General features: G+C 37.7%; 1 protein-coding gene across 4 annotated transcripts; it reads left to right on the forward strand.

Annotated features, from left to right (window-relative positions):
- Positions 1 to 1289: 1289 nt before the first annotated feature.
- Positions 1290 to 15693, forward strand: LCAT3 (lecithin:cholesterol acyltransferase 3). 4 transcript variants are annotated; one of them, XM_008804139.6, is made up of 11 exons: positions 1290 to 1727; positions 2138 to 2229; positions 2488 to 2615; positions 2778 to 2913; positions 3054 to 3105; positions 3263 to 3363; positions 4507 to 4683; positions 9967 to 10124; positions 13293 to 13347; positions 13444 to 13497; positions 15120 to 15693. In XM_008804139.6, the coding sequence occupies exons 1-11, from the start codon at positions 1499 to 1501 to the stop codon at positions 15318 to 15320; spliced, it is 1383 nt and encodes a 460-aa protein (XP_008802361.1). In that variant the 5' UTR covers positions 1290 to 1498; the 3' UTR covers positions 15321 to 15693. The 4 variants fall into 4 exon arrangements, 3 of the variants coding, with proteins under 3 accessions (XP_008802361.1, XP_088571513.1, XP_088571514.1); XR_015975112.1 differs by lacking the exons at positions 13444 to 13497; positions 15120 to 15693 and adding an exon at positions 11093 to 11165 and having other exon boundaries at positions 13293 to 13337; XM_088715387.2 differs by lacking the exon at positions 2138 to 2229.
- The last annotated feature ends 1935 nt before the right edge of the window (positions 15694 to 17628 follow it).

Below are 17628 nucleotides of genomic sequence, written 5' to 3' on the forward strand. Positions count from 1 at the left end.
TTTCACTATAAGCTAAACTAGCATATAACCCATGTGACATGCAAAATATGAATTATTTCTTTTTTTTTTCTCAAACCTTCTTCAAATATAATATAGTAATAATATAGCACATTATAATATAATAATTAGAAGACTTCAATAGTCAAATTTGCCCTATCATTACCGGCATTCATATGACAAACGAAGAACTCTGCAACTCTTGTAATTAATATCGGTGCCATTAAAATTGATCTTATGCAATATGCAGGATATGAATTTTTTTTCTTTTTATTTCAACTATTTTTGAAATATAGTATGATAATATAACAAATTATAATAAATAGAAGGTCTCAATAGCTAAATTTTTATCGCATTCAAATAATAAACTTTAATGAAAGCTGACCACATTGATATCCGTATCACTAATACAGATATTCATGCAAATAAACCGAACCTCTATTTTAGATACATATAACAAATAATAGAAGAGGCCAAAAGAACATATAGAACTCTGAAAAATAATTCAAGATTAATATACATATGTGCTTATTAAGATTGTAGCATATGCAACATAATTCTTGATATTCACATATCGTATTGAAATTTATTATATATGGATACTATACTGGCTTAGGTGTTTAAAATCATTAGATTTTATATTGGAGTTAATACCACAATATGACACTTCCATTAGGTGGAAATATTAACTTACCATATTAGTGCATCATGTTCTACTTTTTCTGGCGACGTGTCACCATACTATATAAAAACAAACAAGCAAAAGCCAAATTATATGTATCATCTGTATTTCCCTTCTAAAGGTATCAATATGAACAAGGACAACCACCTAACCAAATAAAGATCAAATTAAATAAAAACCAATGCCTAAAAGCCAAATTATTGGAACCATCTACACTCCCCTCTAGAAACATATCAACACAAACAATATCATCCATCTAATCAAATGAAAGGAGACCCATGATTAAAATAACCAAACAAAAATAAAAGCCAACAAGCAAAAGCCAAATTATCCAAACAATATCACAGTCGCGTCTCTGTCCGGATTCTGGACTCGTTCACACGCTTCCAACGAGCGGCATATCCCTCGCACATGCCTTTTCGGCTGACGGCAACGGATCTCCCCACGTGTCCCGCGGCTCGGGAGAAGTCGGCCCACGCTATCCCGTAGGGCCCGGCTCTAATTAATTAGGCGCTCGTAACTCGTCCCCATCAGGATATCATATCCCGGACAGCCGTCTCCGATATCCTCCAACTCTTATACCCATCCGACGGTTGATATCGCTTACCGCGGCCGCGGTATCTTACTGCGCTTCCGCGCCTACCCTCCCGCTCTAGAGAGCGCTCTCCTTGACTGCGAGGTGGACAGTGCGAAAGGACCGACAGCTGAGGCGGCCTTTTTTAAACCCTCGGGACGGATGCCCTTCTCGTCCTTCTCGCTCTCCTCCCTCGCGAGAGAATTTTCTCTCGGACGCTATCTTCTCGGAGATTTCTCCCACCGATGTTCGGAGAGTGCGGGCTCCGGCTGCCGTGCCTCGGGCGCGGGAGGCGGCGGGCGGCGGCGGCAGGGAAGGAGCTGGAGCCGGTGCTGCTGGTGTCCGGCATCGGGGGATCGGTCCTGAATGCGAGGAACAAGAAGACCGGTCGGAAGATCTGTGTCTGGGTCCGGATTCTTCTGGCCAATCTCGAGTTCAAGAAGTATGCCTGGTCCATATATAATCCGGAGACTGGTATCAGCGAGTCCACCCCCTCTTTCCCTCCCTCCCCCTTCTCTCTCTCTCTCTCTCTATCTCTCTCTCAAACTCGCTGATAGGGTTGGAATTTTAGGACCTGTTTTGGTTCTGTGAATGGATTGATTGAAGAGGAAAAGTAGCCACTGTAGCTCAAGTTTGACGATTAAAAAAAAAATAGAGTTTTTTTTTTTTGTGCTGAAAAAGAAGAATCTTCTAGGATTCTTCTATTGGCTAATGAGAATTAAAAGTAGACCCCAAAAAGGGGTGGGGACAGGCATGATCGTTATATTTATTTTTCTGCTTTTCTACTTCCCTGAAAAAGAAGTATGTAAAAAAAAAAAAAATCCTTTTTGGAGTTGAACTGAAGTATTTTTGTGATCAAATTAGTAGGTGGTTTGGTTTGGCAGGATATGTAGAGTCGCTCGACCCGGATTATGAACTTGTAGTTCCTGAAGATGACTACGGCCTACATGCAATCGACATTTTAGATCCATCATGGGTAAGTTGGATTTGACAATCAAAATTGATTGTTTTAACCAAAAATAAAAAAAGACAATCAAGTTTGATTGTTGCAAGACTGCACATCACAAGCCTAGGAAATTTGGAAATTGGAGGTTATTGTGAGCGATTACCTCATTTGTCTAATTTGTATTGCCTGCTGTTCCTATCTTCATCCAACTTGATTGATATATCATATATATCATCCTTATGTTACTAGATGCTTGAAACTATTCTTTTTTCTATTGTGATATTGCAGTGGGCTAAATGCTTGCATCTGACTGAAGTGTATCATTTCCATGATATGATCGATATGCTTGTTGAATGTGGATATGAGAAAGGAACCACCCTGTTTGGCTATGGTTATGACTTTCGCCAAAGCAATAGGTAGGATATTGGTTATTGTTCAATCTGTGCTTGTTGAAGCTAGTAAATTATTTTCAACAATATGCGAGACAATCTATAATTCTATATGTTTGTTGATTCCCCAAGCTAATGAGTGAAAAGTGTGGAATGTTTTTATAATCAAATGGTATGTGTTGTCGACAGAATTGATAAAGCATTGGATGACCTGAGAGTAAAATTGGAAAGTGCTTATAAGGCTTCTGGAGGGAAAAAAGTGAATATAATATCACATTCTATGGGTGGATTGCTTCTTCGGTGCTTCATATCATTATACAATGATGTGCGTATTTTTCCATTTTTACCTTTGTCGTATAAAAATCACCGTCATTTAGTTGGTCATGGTTATGGTTGTATACAATAAGGACTATGCAATACTTATACAAGTGGAATGAAGGTATGAACTGTTTTATAATTTGTCAGGTGTTCGCAAAGTATGTAAACAAGTGGATTTGTATAGCATGCCCCTTTCAAGGTACCTATTTAGATCGAAAACTTTCTCTCCTCTATTTCATTTTATACATTTAATTAGGGTTCTTAATGTCTTGTGGATTATGTAAATTTTATTCCAAAGTTGAATTTACCTAGATAAATTTGTAATTGATTCTTAATTTGGGGCTGCTTTTTAACAGGTGCTCCTGGATGCATCAATGACTCCCTTTTAACTGGTCTGCAATTTGTTTATGGTTTTGAAAGCTTCTTCTTTGTTTCTAGATGGACGATGCATCAACTGGTAATCTGCGTTACCTGGACTCTCGTGCCCACTTCCTAAAATCCATGTTGGATGCATAACCTCGTCTGATATACATCAGATGCTTGGATACTTATAAAAATTTATTAATTTTAGTTTTTAGAATCGGTGGAGAGCTGATCCCTCCCAACAATTAGTTTGACCTGCTATACTATTTTGCTCTTTTTAGAGTTGGTTAAGAATATACATAGTAAAATAATTTTACAAATTGTCATTTTCCTAAAATTTTTAAGTTAACTAGGAAGTTTGGATGAGGAACATGCATTTTGGAAGATCTTAACAAATAATATCTTAATATTTCCTTTTATAAAATACTTCAATTATATATTTTAGTTAAAAAAAATTTTCTATGTGTCTCCATATCTCTTTTATTTCTCGTGTTGCTGAGCCAGACACTTGGACATGTGTCCAAATCCGATTCGTGTGTTGGTGTCCATGCAACATTGCTGGCAATTCCCTAACTTGTAAGTTTATTTCATTGTGAACCTAAGGTAGTATAGAACTATACGTGCAAAAAAAGAAAAAACATGATAATGCATCAATTTTGAAGGAAAATCAAGCTGCAGCTGCATAATGCTGATCTTTCCTTTAGTTTTTGTTTTTGTTTTAAGATCATGATGAGTTTCCACTCCATCACCCAATTTATATACATAATATATTCATGTCTATTTGCATGCATGTCGGCATGTGCATGCACACAAATAGTGTTTATTTCTATTTAAATCTGCTTGCTTAAGTTCTGATACAGTTACTGGATATCTTCTCAAGAGTTTTGCTACGTTTTTCAAAGATGCCAGCTGCATATCTGTCCTAAAAGCGTAAAAACATCTTCTTTGGCCCATTGTATATCATTAAGTTGGAGAGAAACCTAACATGATCATAACTAAAAGAAAGAGCTTTCATGTTTTCCACTAGAAACATACATGAGGAAAATAATGCTTAAACAAATTTGTTGGAGGAATAACTTTTCATGTTTAAATCATGACATCTGACAGAGAGAGCTAACTTAAACAAATTGTGCAGAGAAATATACCATGCACAATGCCAAAACTAATTTGTTGAAGATATGTATCACTTCTGTGAAGTAAGACAATGTCAAATGAAACCATTTGATGAACTTTGCAGTTGATTGAATGCCCATCTATCTACGAAATGCTGCCAAACCCAGACTTCAACTGGAAGCAGCAGCCTGTGATTCAAGTCTGGAGAAAACCATCTGAAGACAATGAAGCAGTCGAGTTGGATGTCTATGATTCAACACAGTGCATCTCTTTGTTTGAAGAAGCTCTAAGGGATAATGAGGTATGCATTGTCTGGCTTATATAAAAAAGCCTTTCTAGACCATTTGATGCAGATATATATGACTAGTTTCAGTTTGCTTATTGTTTCTAGTCAGTTGTTTGCCGTCTCATAAGTCTAAAACAAAGATTAAATGTTGAACAATGTCTTCTGCAGAACAAGTTAAAACTCCAAGAACTTAACAAGAGACAGAACTTAAATAAGCTATATTATGTGTAATTGATTAGCAACTAAGTTAATTATATAAGCTATCATTTTGTTACCGAAAGGGATAGTGTTTAGTAGGACCTGCATTGGACTAGTTCATGTGATCATCAATTTCGAGCATCCTTTGAGCTATTCCTAGATATTTAACCAATGGAATGTGACTCTGCTACATTATCATTAGCATACAGCTAGCTATTCCTATCCACTTCTATTAATGAGGTCCAACTTAATTGAATTTCTTTGTTAATGTAACTAACTATGGAGGGAGTGCTGTTGAAAACTGAGAGAAAGAATAAGCAAGCAAAATACATGTAACGTTTTATCAATTGGAAAAAATCAATTTACATATATTTGATCATGTTGAGTATTGTTGGTGAATATTGCAAGGACGAAGATACTTGAGATGATACATGGCCATATACATTATAGTGCATCAGATTATATGGAGTGTTTGCTAGTTGGATGATCTTTAGTCCTCCTTTATCTTTAACCGAAACAGTGGTTTTTTGCTCGATGATATTTCATATTCAAGTTAAAACATGACTTACAACTAAAGTTACGTATTCATGCATTATTCTTACATTGCAATTTGATATGCCTCTAGTCTAGTTTAGTCGGGCTATTACATCAAAATAATGATGATTTAAGAGGTGGCATGTACAATCAATATCATGTTGGCTATATATAAACATGCTATAGGAGTTATGTATTGCATATGCCAATCTATATTATGTTTTGACCAAGGTCCGTGGAACCGATCAAACTGATGTATTGGTGGGGGCCGGTACCGGTTCGGAACCGGTACCGAACCGGCCAACCGAAAAAAAAAACCCGAGTGGCATTAAATGCCCACGCGGGGCCACATGGGCTCGTGCTCGTGCGCGGTGCCATGTGGGATTGCTGCCCCGCATGGGGAACCGCATGCGGGCGCTGTTCCCTGCATGTGGAATCGCGCGCGGGCGCGAGGACGGCTTTTTTCCCCCCCTCCCTTCTTCCTTCTTTTTGAACTCTCTTCCTCTCCTTTTTTCCCTTCTCTCCTCCTTTCTTCTCCTCTCTTTTCTCCTTCTCCCACGAGCAAAGAAGGGGTCGGAACCGCGAGCAAGATAGGTGATCCTCGTCGGCCTGAGGGAGGAGGTCGGCCCGAGGCCCGATGCGACAAGTAGGCTTCTTCTTCCTCTTCCTTGCTCTTCTTTCTTCCTCTTCCTCTTCTTCTTTCCCACGAGTATCGGTGCGAACCGGTGCGGTTCCCACCGGTACAAGGCAAAGAACCATTCGGTTTCGACCCCTTTAAGGTTTGAACTGAATTTCATGGTTATACCGTACCGGTGGAGGCCGGTGTTGGTACGGTACAAGCTGAACTGGTCGGTTCAGCAGACCTTGGTTTTGACCCATTCTGTTTGCCATGCACTGACCCAAACCCATGGTCGGCGGAACCATCCCGAACCTCCCGGTTCGGGGCATCCCGAGCTATATCGGCGACGGACTGGGACGGTTCCAGCAATCAAACCGAGATGCTGTCGCCGGAGGATTGAAGGAGAAGGACAAAGAGAAAGAGAGAGAGAGAGTAGGGGAGGGAGGGAGTGAGAGAGAGAGGAAGAAAGAGAGACTGGCCAGGGGCCGGCAGGCGGAGGCCAGGGAGACGCGGAGGTGGAGTTCCACCTCTAGTCTCTTGTTTCGTTCGAAATAGAAACCCGGAGGGAGCCTGTTTTATTTTTGCAGATTTTAAGTTGAAGTCGGCAAACTCATTGCCAATTTCACTTAATTTTTTTTAATATATTTTTTAAAATTTTGCGATATTTAAGTAAAGTTGGCAAACGATTTATGGACTTCACTTAAAAATTGTAAAATTTTTTAGCGGCCAGACCTCTGTTCGAACGAAATAGGGACCGGCGGCAGCCTCCTCTTGGCCGACGCCAGCCTTCGTTGACCCTCTGCCACCCTCCACCGGTCTCTCTCCCTCTCTTCTCCTTCTCTCTCTTCCATTCACTCTCTCCCATTCACTCTCTTCCCTACCTCCTCTGCTGCGTCAGTACAGGTTCGGCCCGGCCCGGCATGGCGCGAGTCTGTACTGACTCGTACCGCTGGACAATCGACATGGTGTTCGGTACCGGCACAATAGATCGTGCCCAAACCAATACATATCTTTTTCTTGGAGTTGAGCTCTAGCACATGACTGACTACATGACTAATATGACACGGGATAATATGAAACCATATCATGCTAAATTGTATTGTGCATATTATGATGTACAATGGTAGTCGCTTGTTGGAATATTGTGGCACACTTTATTCTGATCCATGATTCAAAATATGGTCCAACTCTTAAATACTCGTGCAGTCTAATAGAGTTGGCAAACCAATTTAGTCAGAAGTTTGCTCATTTAGTAGTTTCCTCCATGGAATTGCTTCTTGACAAGATATGCTTGTCATGCCTCAAAATGGGGACATAATATGACCATGCTACTAAGGGGTACATCCCATGATAACACGAAGCCAACAATTATAATCTCAAATAAAATAAAAAGTTCAAATCCATCATCCATTAAATAATTGAATAAATGTTAGTTCAGAGTGGCTAAATCTAAATTTAAATATCAAAATCTATAATCTCAAAATTTAAAAATTCATCAATTATAAATTCATAGTCTATTAAAGAACTAAAATTTTGTTACAAAATTGCCAAGCTTGCTAGCACGAACTCCAAGCGTAGACCATTCTTCATTTCTAGTAACCCTATTTATCTAGAAAGAGAAAAAAATAATAAAGAGAGATGTGGGCTACACAGCTCAGTAAGTAAAACTTATACCTCCTTATTGGATCAAGCATAAGTTTTTATATGAACAATTCATCATTAAAGAAAATAACAATTATTTCCAAATGTGGCATTCATAGTACAATATGATAAAGCAAGTTTAAAGCATATCATGCATGCTTAAATCATCAATATTTCACAAATGTGGTTCCAAGTTTGTATTGCAAATCAATTCTTAAATTATTCTTTTTGCTATATAGCCATATCATAGTTTAAAGCGTTGGAGCTTTAAAAATATTTATACTTTTTCTTAAAATGTACACATAAATAGATGAAAGAATACTAAATGGCATGGTAAGATTTGTGCTTCATAAGCATGTTGTTTTCATTAAAAATATTTATGGAATCACTTTTCATAACAAAGCATAATTTTCATAATACTTATGTTGATCTTTTATTTCAAAAAAACATGATATTATCATTGGCAAACCACATGTATGAAAAACATAATAGTTTCAAAATTATTAAGGAGCAAAGATCTACTTATCTCTTTCGCTTTGAGTCTTCAAAACTCACTAGGCAAATCGGCTAAAGCTATTTAAAGCATTAACAGCAAAATTAATTTCTAATCGATGACTTTAATAGGATAAAAATAACCAGAAAAGTGGATGGTTGGCCAGGCGTGTGACAACTCTGGGTGAGTTAGATCTTAAATAATTCGATCAGTGAATCATGAAGCAGTGACTCGATCAAGGCCAAGTTTATTCGACAAGGATCATCAATAGTGGGTTTTACAGACTCAACAACGGTCGGGATGATCGGTTCGACAAGTTGCCCGGGCACCAAGGTAGTTCAAAGCCTTTTGTAGGGTCAACTTGGGTCCATAGGATAAGGAGGTAGGACTCTGTATTGGGATCCATGGGTCTTCTTTGATCCATGGGTCTTCTTATAGAGAGAAAGAAAGAAGAGAGAAGAAGAGAGAGAGAGTCTTCTCCTCTTCTAAAAGAGGAAGAGAAGCTGGGATCGCTGGGGACTGTGCCAGGGGGCATGGTCGGCTGCTGGAGGCGGTGGACAGTCAGCAGTGGTAACTGGATGGCGGGAAATCAACGAAAAAAGCTGGATAAAATAGGGGATATGGAGATTTTCTTTGTTATGGAGGCTCATAGGGAGGCCGAGGAGTCCATCCAGGGGTCCAGCATCAAGAAGCGGCGGCGTCGGTGGTGAAAAAAGAAAAAACTCAACAAAAACTGGGGATATGAACATCGAATCCTTTCATGGTCAATTTTTAGTGAATCTCTTAGCCAGCGGTGGTGTTTTAGGACTGTGGAAAGGAGATGAAGCAAAGGGATGGAAGACCGAGGCTTTACCTCGCCTCCAGCAGCGTTTGCATCTTGAATTTCTTACGGGTGCGGTGCTAGGGAACGACGAGCTCGGAGCAAGAAAGAGGAAGAAAGAGGGAGAAAGGAGGAGAACTCTCAGTGGTAGAGGGTCATGGAGGGCTGGGAAGATGTTCCTATAGAGGACTTCCTAGGGTGCCGTGCGAGTCCGGCGGCACGTGTCCGGCTTTTATTTTCCTTTTTTTATTGTTTGGGTGGAGACTTGGGTTGACTCAATGATGGGGCTGGTCCAGTGGACCGAGCCACCACACTACTTACGCTCTCTTTATGCTTTAAAAGGATTGTATCATTGCTCCGGCATCCCACTATTATTATAACTGACTCAATGTAAGAATGACTATAATGGACACGTACCAGAGCACCATGGTGCACACTACACCATTGTTTATACAGATATTAAAATACTTCAAATTATATTAGCAAGCTCCATGCAGAAAAAACCTCCATCTTAACATAACCCCAAGTGTAAACTGATCCTTCCAAATAGACGAACAATCACTTTGTACCTGAATATTTTTTTCTTTCTCAGTTCATACTAGCTTTCCATGTTTATGTGAATGCAATCTTAAAAACTCTCTTTTTCTTACATTTCTATTATAATGAATCATTAAACTTCTCACGACTTTACCGGTGCATTGGTAAGTAAGGAAAATTGTGTTTGATTTGCTTAAAAGGTGTATAAAACTTTGGAATAACCTCGAGTAAATGTCTTCTTACAAAACTCATCTGAATTTGATACATTTTTTCGAAATTTGGATGTTACTTGGGTACCAATCATGGAGGATGTCAAAGTTGTAACTGATTCATTTGGAGTTGAGCTTTTTAGAATTGGATAGTGACATATATATGTGTGATATATATAAATTGCATAAAATTAAATCCTTAGTTTACCCATGCTTATCTATTTCATTCTTTGACTTCTCATTGTAGCTGACGTATAATGGGAAGTCTATTGCTCTACCATTCAATTTTTCAATCTTCAAGTGGGCTGCCGATACTCGCCAAATTCTTGACAATGCTCAATTACCAAGCAGCGTTGGCTTCTATAACATATATGGGACATCATTTGACACTCCGTATGATGTCTGGTATGTAATTTTAACTAATTTTTTGTACTCTAGCCTTAAGGAAATGCTCATATGACTCTAATTTTTCTTCCAAGTTTCTGAAGGCCATTCCCTATTTCATTTTATTAATTAAAGGATCATGTTTGGATTTCTTGAGATTCTTTAATTTTTGCAGCCATTTCATGACCTTATCTAATTGCAATTTATCTTTCCTCAAAAAAAAAAGAAAGTATATCAGCATATCGCTTAGTTTGTATCCTCAGGTCTATTCTATTGTGGCTCTCAACTTGGCATCTAACAGGTTGGGCTTACCTTTTAGTTTCATAATTTAGGCCTGTCTCGTGGTTTGATTGCTGAGTGACCTCTCCTGGAACTATATAAGCCTGTATTAATCCCATAACAACCCAACTAAGCATGATAATTGTTTCTACCTTTGCTATTCTGTTGCTTAGCATGGGCCTTTAGTATGTTTCTTTTAACTCGATTTCTTTGGGCTATCAAAATATTGCCGGTTTGCAAAGGCTAGAATTGACAATGCATATTGAGCTGACTGAGGCCTTGGCTTGTAAAAAAATCCAGGGTTAGCGTATGGACACCTGTGCATAACACTCAGCTAGGCTTGTTGACTGCCATATTTGTCATGTTTAGTTTTGTTTATAAGGACCAATAGTAGCATTGTAATATAGTAGGAGTAATATGAATAATGAAAATTTATTATATTAATACCGTTTTGAACCATGTGAACTGCCTTTCTTCAAGCAGGCAGCAAACCCATTAGAAAATTCTTACATGTGGTAAACATTGGAAGCTTTATGCGTCAACTCTCCTACCACTCATGCCTATCAAAAGTCAACAAATCCCTACTTTCTGTAAACAGGAATTTCAGAATATGTTACTACCTTTGGTACTTAATGGAAACAGGTATCTGTACTTTAGTTTTTTTTTTTCTTTTTCTGTTTTTTTTCATGGTTGATGTAATTCCCTTATAGGTTATGATTGCAGAAGAAAATGTCTATTCAGTTTCTGTAAATTTTTAGAAGTCAAAGCTGGCTAAACTTTAAGGTTAGTGCTTCTCTTCTTCAGACCATGTGTGAAACAAATGAAATTACAAACTAAGTCTATGAACTTATCCTCAGAAGGGAGACCATCTTTTTCTTCATTTTTGTCATTAGTGTTCCTTATTTCTGAACTTTTTTTTTCAGAGTGAGGTCTGTTTTCAGGTTTTGGTGCGGCTGAGTGTAAAGCTGCTCCAATAATGCTCTCTTCAAACATCTTGTGCTGTAATAGTTTGTCAACTTATATACTATAAATGAAAGAAATAAAGACTATCTGTAAACGGACTGTCAGTTGGCATGATAAATATGACATGGTAGGAGTACCAGTCCCTTACAGCATGTGGCATTGCCACAGTATTGGCTGCATGTCAGTGCTTAGTATGCAGCCATTCTTTTGCAAGCCAAGCATTTGCACAACGTGGTACAGTACGTACTAAGCAAAGGTCATGCCAGGTCGTCAAGGCACTATCACATGATGCCCTTATTCTTAGTTTGTATCTAACAAATCTACTAAACCTGTGACTGCATAATTATATTCATGAATCATACCAACAGCAGTTGACTGCAGCTGATGATATAACAAAAAAACAAATACAAGACTTGATTACGGGAGAGAAATGATTATCTTTGATGACAAAATAAATATGCACATTGCCAGGAAAGCATAAAATGTAACAATAATACAAGCTTATGATCTTCTGATAGAATGCACTAAATTTTATTGGGACAGTCTTCATCTCTTTAAATACTTCAAGGCTATTCTTTGCATTTATAAAGTATTGGTTGATTGGAGTGGAAGGTAAGTCCAAAGATTTGATCCAAAACAATCAATTGTCTTATTTATTATTATGTAAAGAAATAGTTTGCAAAATGCATATTTATATTTCCAATTTCATGAATGTAGGTGAGGTTGCTTATGCATCACTTTAGTCACCACAATCCCTAGTATAATTTTGGTAGCTGCAACTTGTAACTCTACTAGTGCAAGTAGTTCCCAACCCTCTGGTGGAACTTTTTTTGCATCTCTCCCCCAGCCAACATACATTGTATACCATCTTGGCTATATTTAACACAGCTTATCAAAGTCCAGTCCTCTGGGATTGGAACACTAACACAACCTTATGTATCTATGAAACTCTTCAAAGGGAATTAGTGTGAGACTTTATGATTGGTGAATGTAAGAACACGGTTACTTTGTGTATACTGCAGTATAAGCGTATAATGGATATCTTATATTTCTCTTATTCTGTTGTTGATGTATAAATACAAAAGTCTATAACATTACTGTGAAAATATACTGATTTCAGAAAATGGTTGCTAATGCTAGAACAGCCAGTATTTATATTGATGTGTTCCTCGTGTATGGGAGGAGGTAAACAGCCATCTGAAATGGTCATGTTCAAAATATTGATTGCTGAGAATTTGAGTAAACAGCTTTTGTGGGTTTCATTCCATTCTTTTTCCAATTCTACTAAGGAGATTATTCTCCGCTATGTGATCTATGTTCACAATAATGTTCCCTCCAGTTCCTACAATGATAATCACCTACATATTTCTCTTTAAATAATTACTTGGTCTGTTGTTTCCAGTAACCCATATATAATTGACTTGAGATGACTGACACGTAATTATATCTTCACAGTTCCAACCTTTCCCCCTTTCAACTCCTATCAACTATTAATATTATGCAACATAAAAAATTGATACTAAATCTCTCAACTATCCTTCAAAAATTTATTTCCTCTTCTTCACCTATTGCATAAAAATGCAAAATGTTGAGCCTAATGCCCACCATGACAGTTTAGGGAATTAAAAGACTATTATTGCACTCCTTTTTTTGAACAGTGCATTTCCTTATAGGGAATAATATCCTATTAACTTACAAACCAAACTCCATAAACTCTTTCTGGCAGACTTTTTTTTGTATGTTCTTGCATGTTCAGAAGTGATCTGTCTGTTCTTATAGGTTGCCAGTCTGTCATGCTTGCTTTTATAGAAGTGATGCTTATTTTTCATTATAATAATCATTAGTCGTAAGCCTTGTGCAGACTATGTGAAATTGCATTTTCAGATAATATTTTATAGGAATTAGCTAAAGTAAGAATCTTAACATGCTTCTACTTGTTTGTTGCAGCTATGGATCTGAAACATCACCTATTACTGACTTGTCAGAAATATGCCACACCATGGTATCTGATACATCATCTCTTTATAATTTGTGCATATTAATGTTGTTCCAATCATTGATTGTAGAGATATCTGAATTCTTGATGGTTGGTTCTCAGCCTCAATATACTTATGTGGATGGAGATGGGACTGTTCCTGCTGAATCAGCTAAGGTAAATTTTAAATAGGAAAATTGGGTAATGCATCAAAAGAAGATGGAAACTTTTCAAAGTATGAGAAAATAGTTGTTCTCATTGATGAAAGAAATTTGGGCTTAGTCATATTTAAACTATAACCATAAATTGAAGTAACATTGCATGCCAGATCGAACCAGCCACATGGTTCCATATGCAACTTGGTAGTGTGCCATAACTAAACGTGGTATGACATCTCAGTTATTCTGTACCAGCACCAACAGGCATACCATGTTTGGTACAGTACCATATTGTACCAGTAAGGTTCCAGTACTGGTGACTGTAGCAGTACATTAAATATTGAGTGGTGCATTTTGGGTCAGACTGATACCAAAAGCCATTTCTGATCCGACTAAAGGCCATCACCTGTAGTTAGCCACACCTGTAACCAGCTCCTGTTTTTCGACCAGTATTGAGATACTTGTAATATCTAGTTCTCCACTCCTGCTCATACATTTTTAGTCTTCCTAAGGTGTGATTCCTGCAATTTCATTCTTCTTGCTCTTGGATAGCAAGTAGCTTCACTCCAAATTAGATGAGTTATTGAAATGTTCAGCATGTTGTTTTTCTTTCTTAAACCACTGCAAGACTCAAGCCAAACCTGAATTCTTAAAAAAACCATACTTTTTGTGCTTGCTTGCATTAAGTCATTGTCTGAAAGTTTCAATCATCACCGACTGGCTTCTAAATTCTGGAGCATAGTCAATAATGTCTTGTTACTTGTGAAAAGTGCAAACATGGGCATTGCATGATGGAGTGACAAGTTAGGTTTAATTTGACATAAACAAGCCCTTCTCCTCACTGAATCTGTCCCAGCTAAAAACTATCTTGGTCACCTTGGTCCTTCATTGGCCAAGCAAAGTTTTGATTAGCTTTTCAACTCTAATTGATTCCTCAAGGAATTCATGCATATGAAATCATATGATCCAACAATAGTGGTTTCAAAGCTTTCTTGTCTCTTGAAAGGATTCACTTCAGGTTTGCAGAAAATTGGCCAAACTCAAGGATATTCTATGAGATACCGCATATTGGATGGTTAAAAATCATATATAACAGTAATCCATCCTAGGAAGGCATCTCATTCTTGGTCCAAAATGGAGAAACTTTAGAAACATTGCAAAAGCTGTTATTTTCTTTTTTTTAGTTTCTTCATATTCTGCAGCATCATGCATCAGTATTTTTGAATCTTGATGGTGTGAAAATTGGCTTTTAAGAGGGTTGTAAACATGGTTTCAGAAACTGCCAGAATTGGATGGTACGACCGATGCCATACCGTTCCGGCTTGAAACTGGCACTTGTAGAAGCTGAAACCCTGTGGATTGATACAATCCAGCCATACTAGTCCATACTGGTGCAATCCTGTAGCTCTTTATTTTTTTTTTAAAATCCATCAGTATTGGTACATATCGTCGGTATTGGTACTATACCGGATACAATATTGTTCTAATGAAAAATTGGTTCAAGATTCAATACTAGTATTTAAAATCCTTCTTGTAAATCATTCTTGATCCTTATTGTTGGACACTTGATCTCTTTGCTGTACTTTTCCCTTATACTGGTTTTTTGATATTTAATTTCTTTTCATTTTTCTTTTTGATTAGGCTGATGGATTTGCAGCAGTAGCAAGAGTTGCAGTTAAAAGTGCCCATAGAGAGTTGTTGAAAGACAAGAGAGTGTTTCAACTTTTGAAGCAATGGTTGGGTGTGAACGAGAACTCGCAGCATTCCATGTCAAGTTCCAAAGTGATGGATGTTTCTATAGAGCCAATTCCAACTCAGTTGTCTACGAGGCATCTCTTATAGTAGTCGTGAATGCTCCTTTTGAGTCAAGTGATGATGTAACACAGAAATCTTGCACGAAAGAAGTCAAGAAGCTGAGACGTGCTTTCTTCAGGATATCTTTTGGTGCGTGAGTGGTGCCTGCACGAATGTCTCTCACTATTCTTATGAAGGGCAGTGTCAGCTTACAGAGTACTGGTTGGTGAAAACGCAAGTTTTACAGTAGTTCTCACTATGAAGCTTTGATTTTCCACATATTGATTGTGGTCATTGCTTACATTTGCTGTGCTGAAATGTTCGTTATACAATACCTATCAACATTTCATTCTTGTTGGGCAGTACAACATCCTAATAAAGGCCATTGTGCTGCGCGTAATAAATCTGGAGTTAAAACCTCCTTATTTGTGTTGGTAGCTAGATCTTAATTCATGACATGACCATATGGTAGAGTTAAATGTTCACAAAGTTCAAAATTAATCAATATCATTCACATCTCTAGAATATTTATACCCAGCAATTGCGAACCAAACTCATAATATGTATAATGTTGCTAAATGCGTTTCTATAATTTCTGTGGGTCCTTGTAACAGTTGTTGAGTGTTCTTCAAACCGAAAATAATCATCATCAAAAATTATTCAGTGATTGCTTGAACAAAACCTAAGCTTGAATCAAGTTTGAACTAAGCTCAGCTGAAGCTTGAATTGATTCCAACTTGATAAAGAGTACCAAACCACTTGAAATAAGCTCGAGTTTTGTTAAAAATTAAATTGAAATTAGATCTGATTGAATAATAAACAATCCAAGATTCAACTTAATTTTAAAATTTGAAATTGATTTCATGCCAAACTTGATCAAAAGTCTGATAAGGCTCTGCTTGATTACACCTGCTAGTTGTTGTTGTCATTGTCATCGGGGTATATTTTTTCAACCAATCCTCGCCATCAAATAACAACGTGCGTGGAGAGGTACTTAAGAAAATTTGGAACGTAATTAAACAATCTTTTATTAATGAAATCCTTTAGGCAGGCTGTGGCCATTGTTTCAGAAAAAAGCAGGTAATCAGGATGGCTCCCGCATTTGGCCTTTTCCAGTCTTTTTTTATTTGGCGTTCTCATTGAAGCCCTCCCAACGTTCATCTCAGTAGATCTCTCCTACGAGCCTCCCTCATCTCGTTGTCCCGTAAGACTATAAATTTGCCTAGAGAGCCTATTTTGCTCATGATCTATTTATTTCACTTATTCTATCTCCTTCGTTAAATTTTTCCTTCATCTCTCGCAAGTTGTTTCCAATGGGAAGGCAGTGTTCGTTTTAATCTATATGCTTGCTTTCTGTAACATGACATAGAGAATTATTAATAAATTCGCTACTGAATGCGAACTCAGGCACCCATTTAATGTATTCTGGTGCAATTTAGAATACATGTCTTAAAGGGCATGCACAAGCGAATGCTGTGAATGTTGTATGTGTGTATGTGCAGTGAGTAGAGAGAGAGAGAACTAGCTTTAGCCACACTCAAGTAGCCAAGCTCGGATCCAGTGGCTTCTCTGGCCGTTTGGATCAACGCACATCCTAAAGCAGCCTGAAATATTTTTAATTTGTCAGGTGATAGTCATATGGTGTTATGTCAAATAATGCAGTTAACAAAGATAAACAGCAAGATTGCCGAGAGTCATTCAAGTAACTTGAAGGACCCGATTAATTTTTTTTTAAAAAAAATAGAGCAGAAAGTGTGACCCAGGGTCATTAAAAAAAAAAAAACTTATCTAGTTTACAATAGGACAAATGAGATCACTAAGTAAACATCAAGCAATATTGCTTTTTGCTATACTGGCCGATATTTTTAAGTTCTCTTTTGGTCTATATCAGCTGAGACATTAGAGTATCTCAATATAAAATACATTGATTTTAATCTCAATCACAATAAACTGGTATCTAAGGCTACAAATGGGTCGGGGTTGATCTGTGACCCGACCCGACCCGCTTAAATCTAAATTGACCCAGTTTGAAGGACCTGTGGGATCGAGCCAGATCTTAAAATTGAACCCGTTCCATTTTCCGGATCGGATCTGAGTTCACTGAATTTAGACCCGATCCGGATCTGTAAAATTATTTGGGCCTGCGGGCTACAGCGGAGGTGCAAATATAAGTTCTAAAGCTATAGATGAGTTGACCCGAACCACGCCTGACCTAGACCCAAATCGGATCCGAATTTTTTGGATTGGGTTCGAGTTATATATGGACCCGATTTGAATAACTCATTGGGTCAAAAATTATAGCGATAGACCCGATCCAACCCATTCTGATCTTCTATCGAATTGGATATGAATCCAA

The sequence above is a fragment of the Phoenix dactylifera genome, chromosome 2, assembly GCF_051530095.1.
Source record: "Phoenix dactylifera cultivar Ajwa chromosome 2, Ajwa_hap1_PhDact_Kaust_v1.1, whole genome shotgun sequence".
Classification (NCBI taxonomy): domain Eukaryota; kingdom Viridiplantae; phylum Streptophyta; class Magnoliopsida; order Arecales; family Arecaceae; genus Phoenix; species Phoenix dactylifera.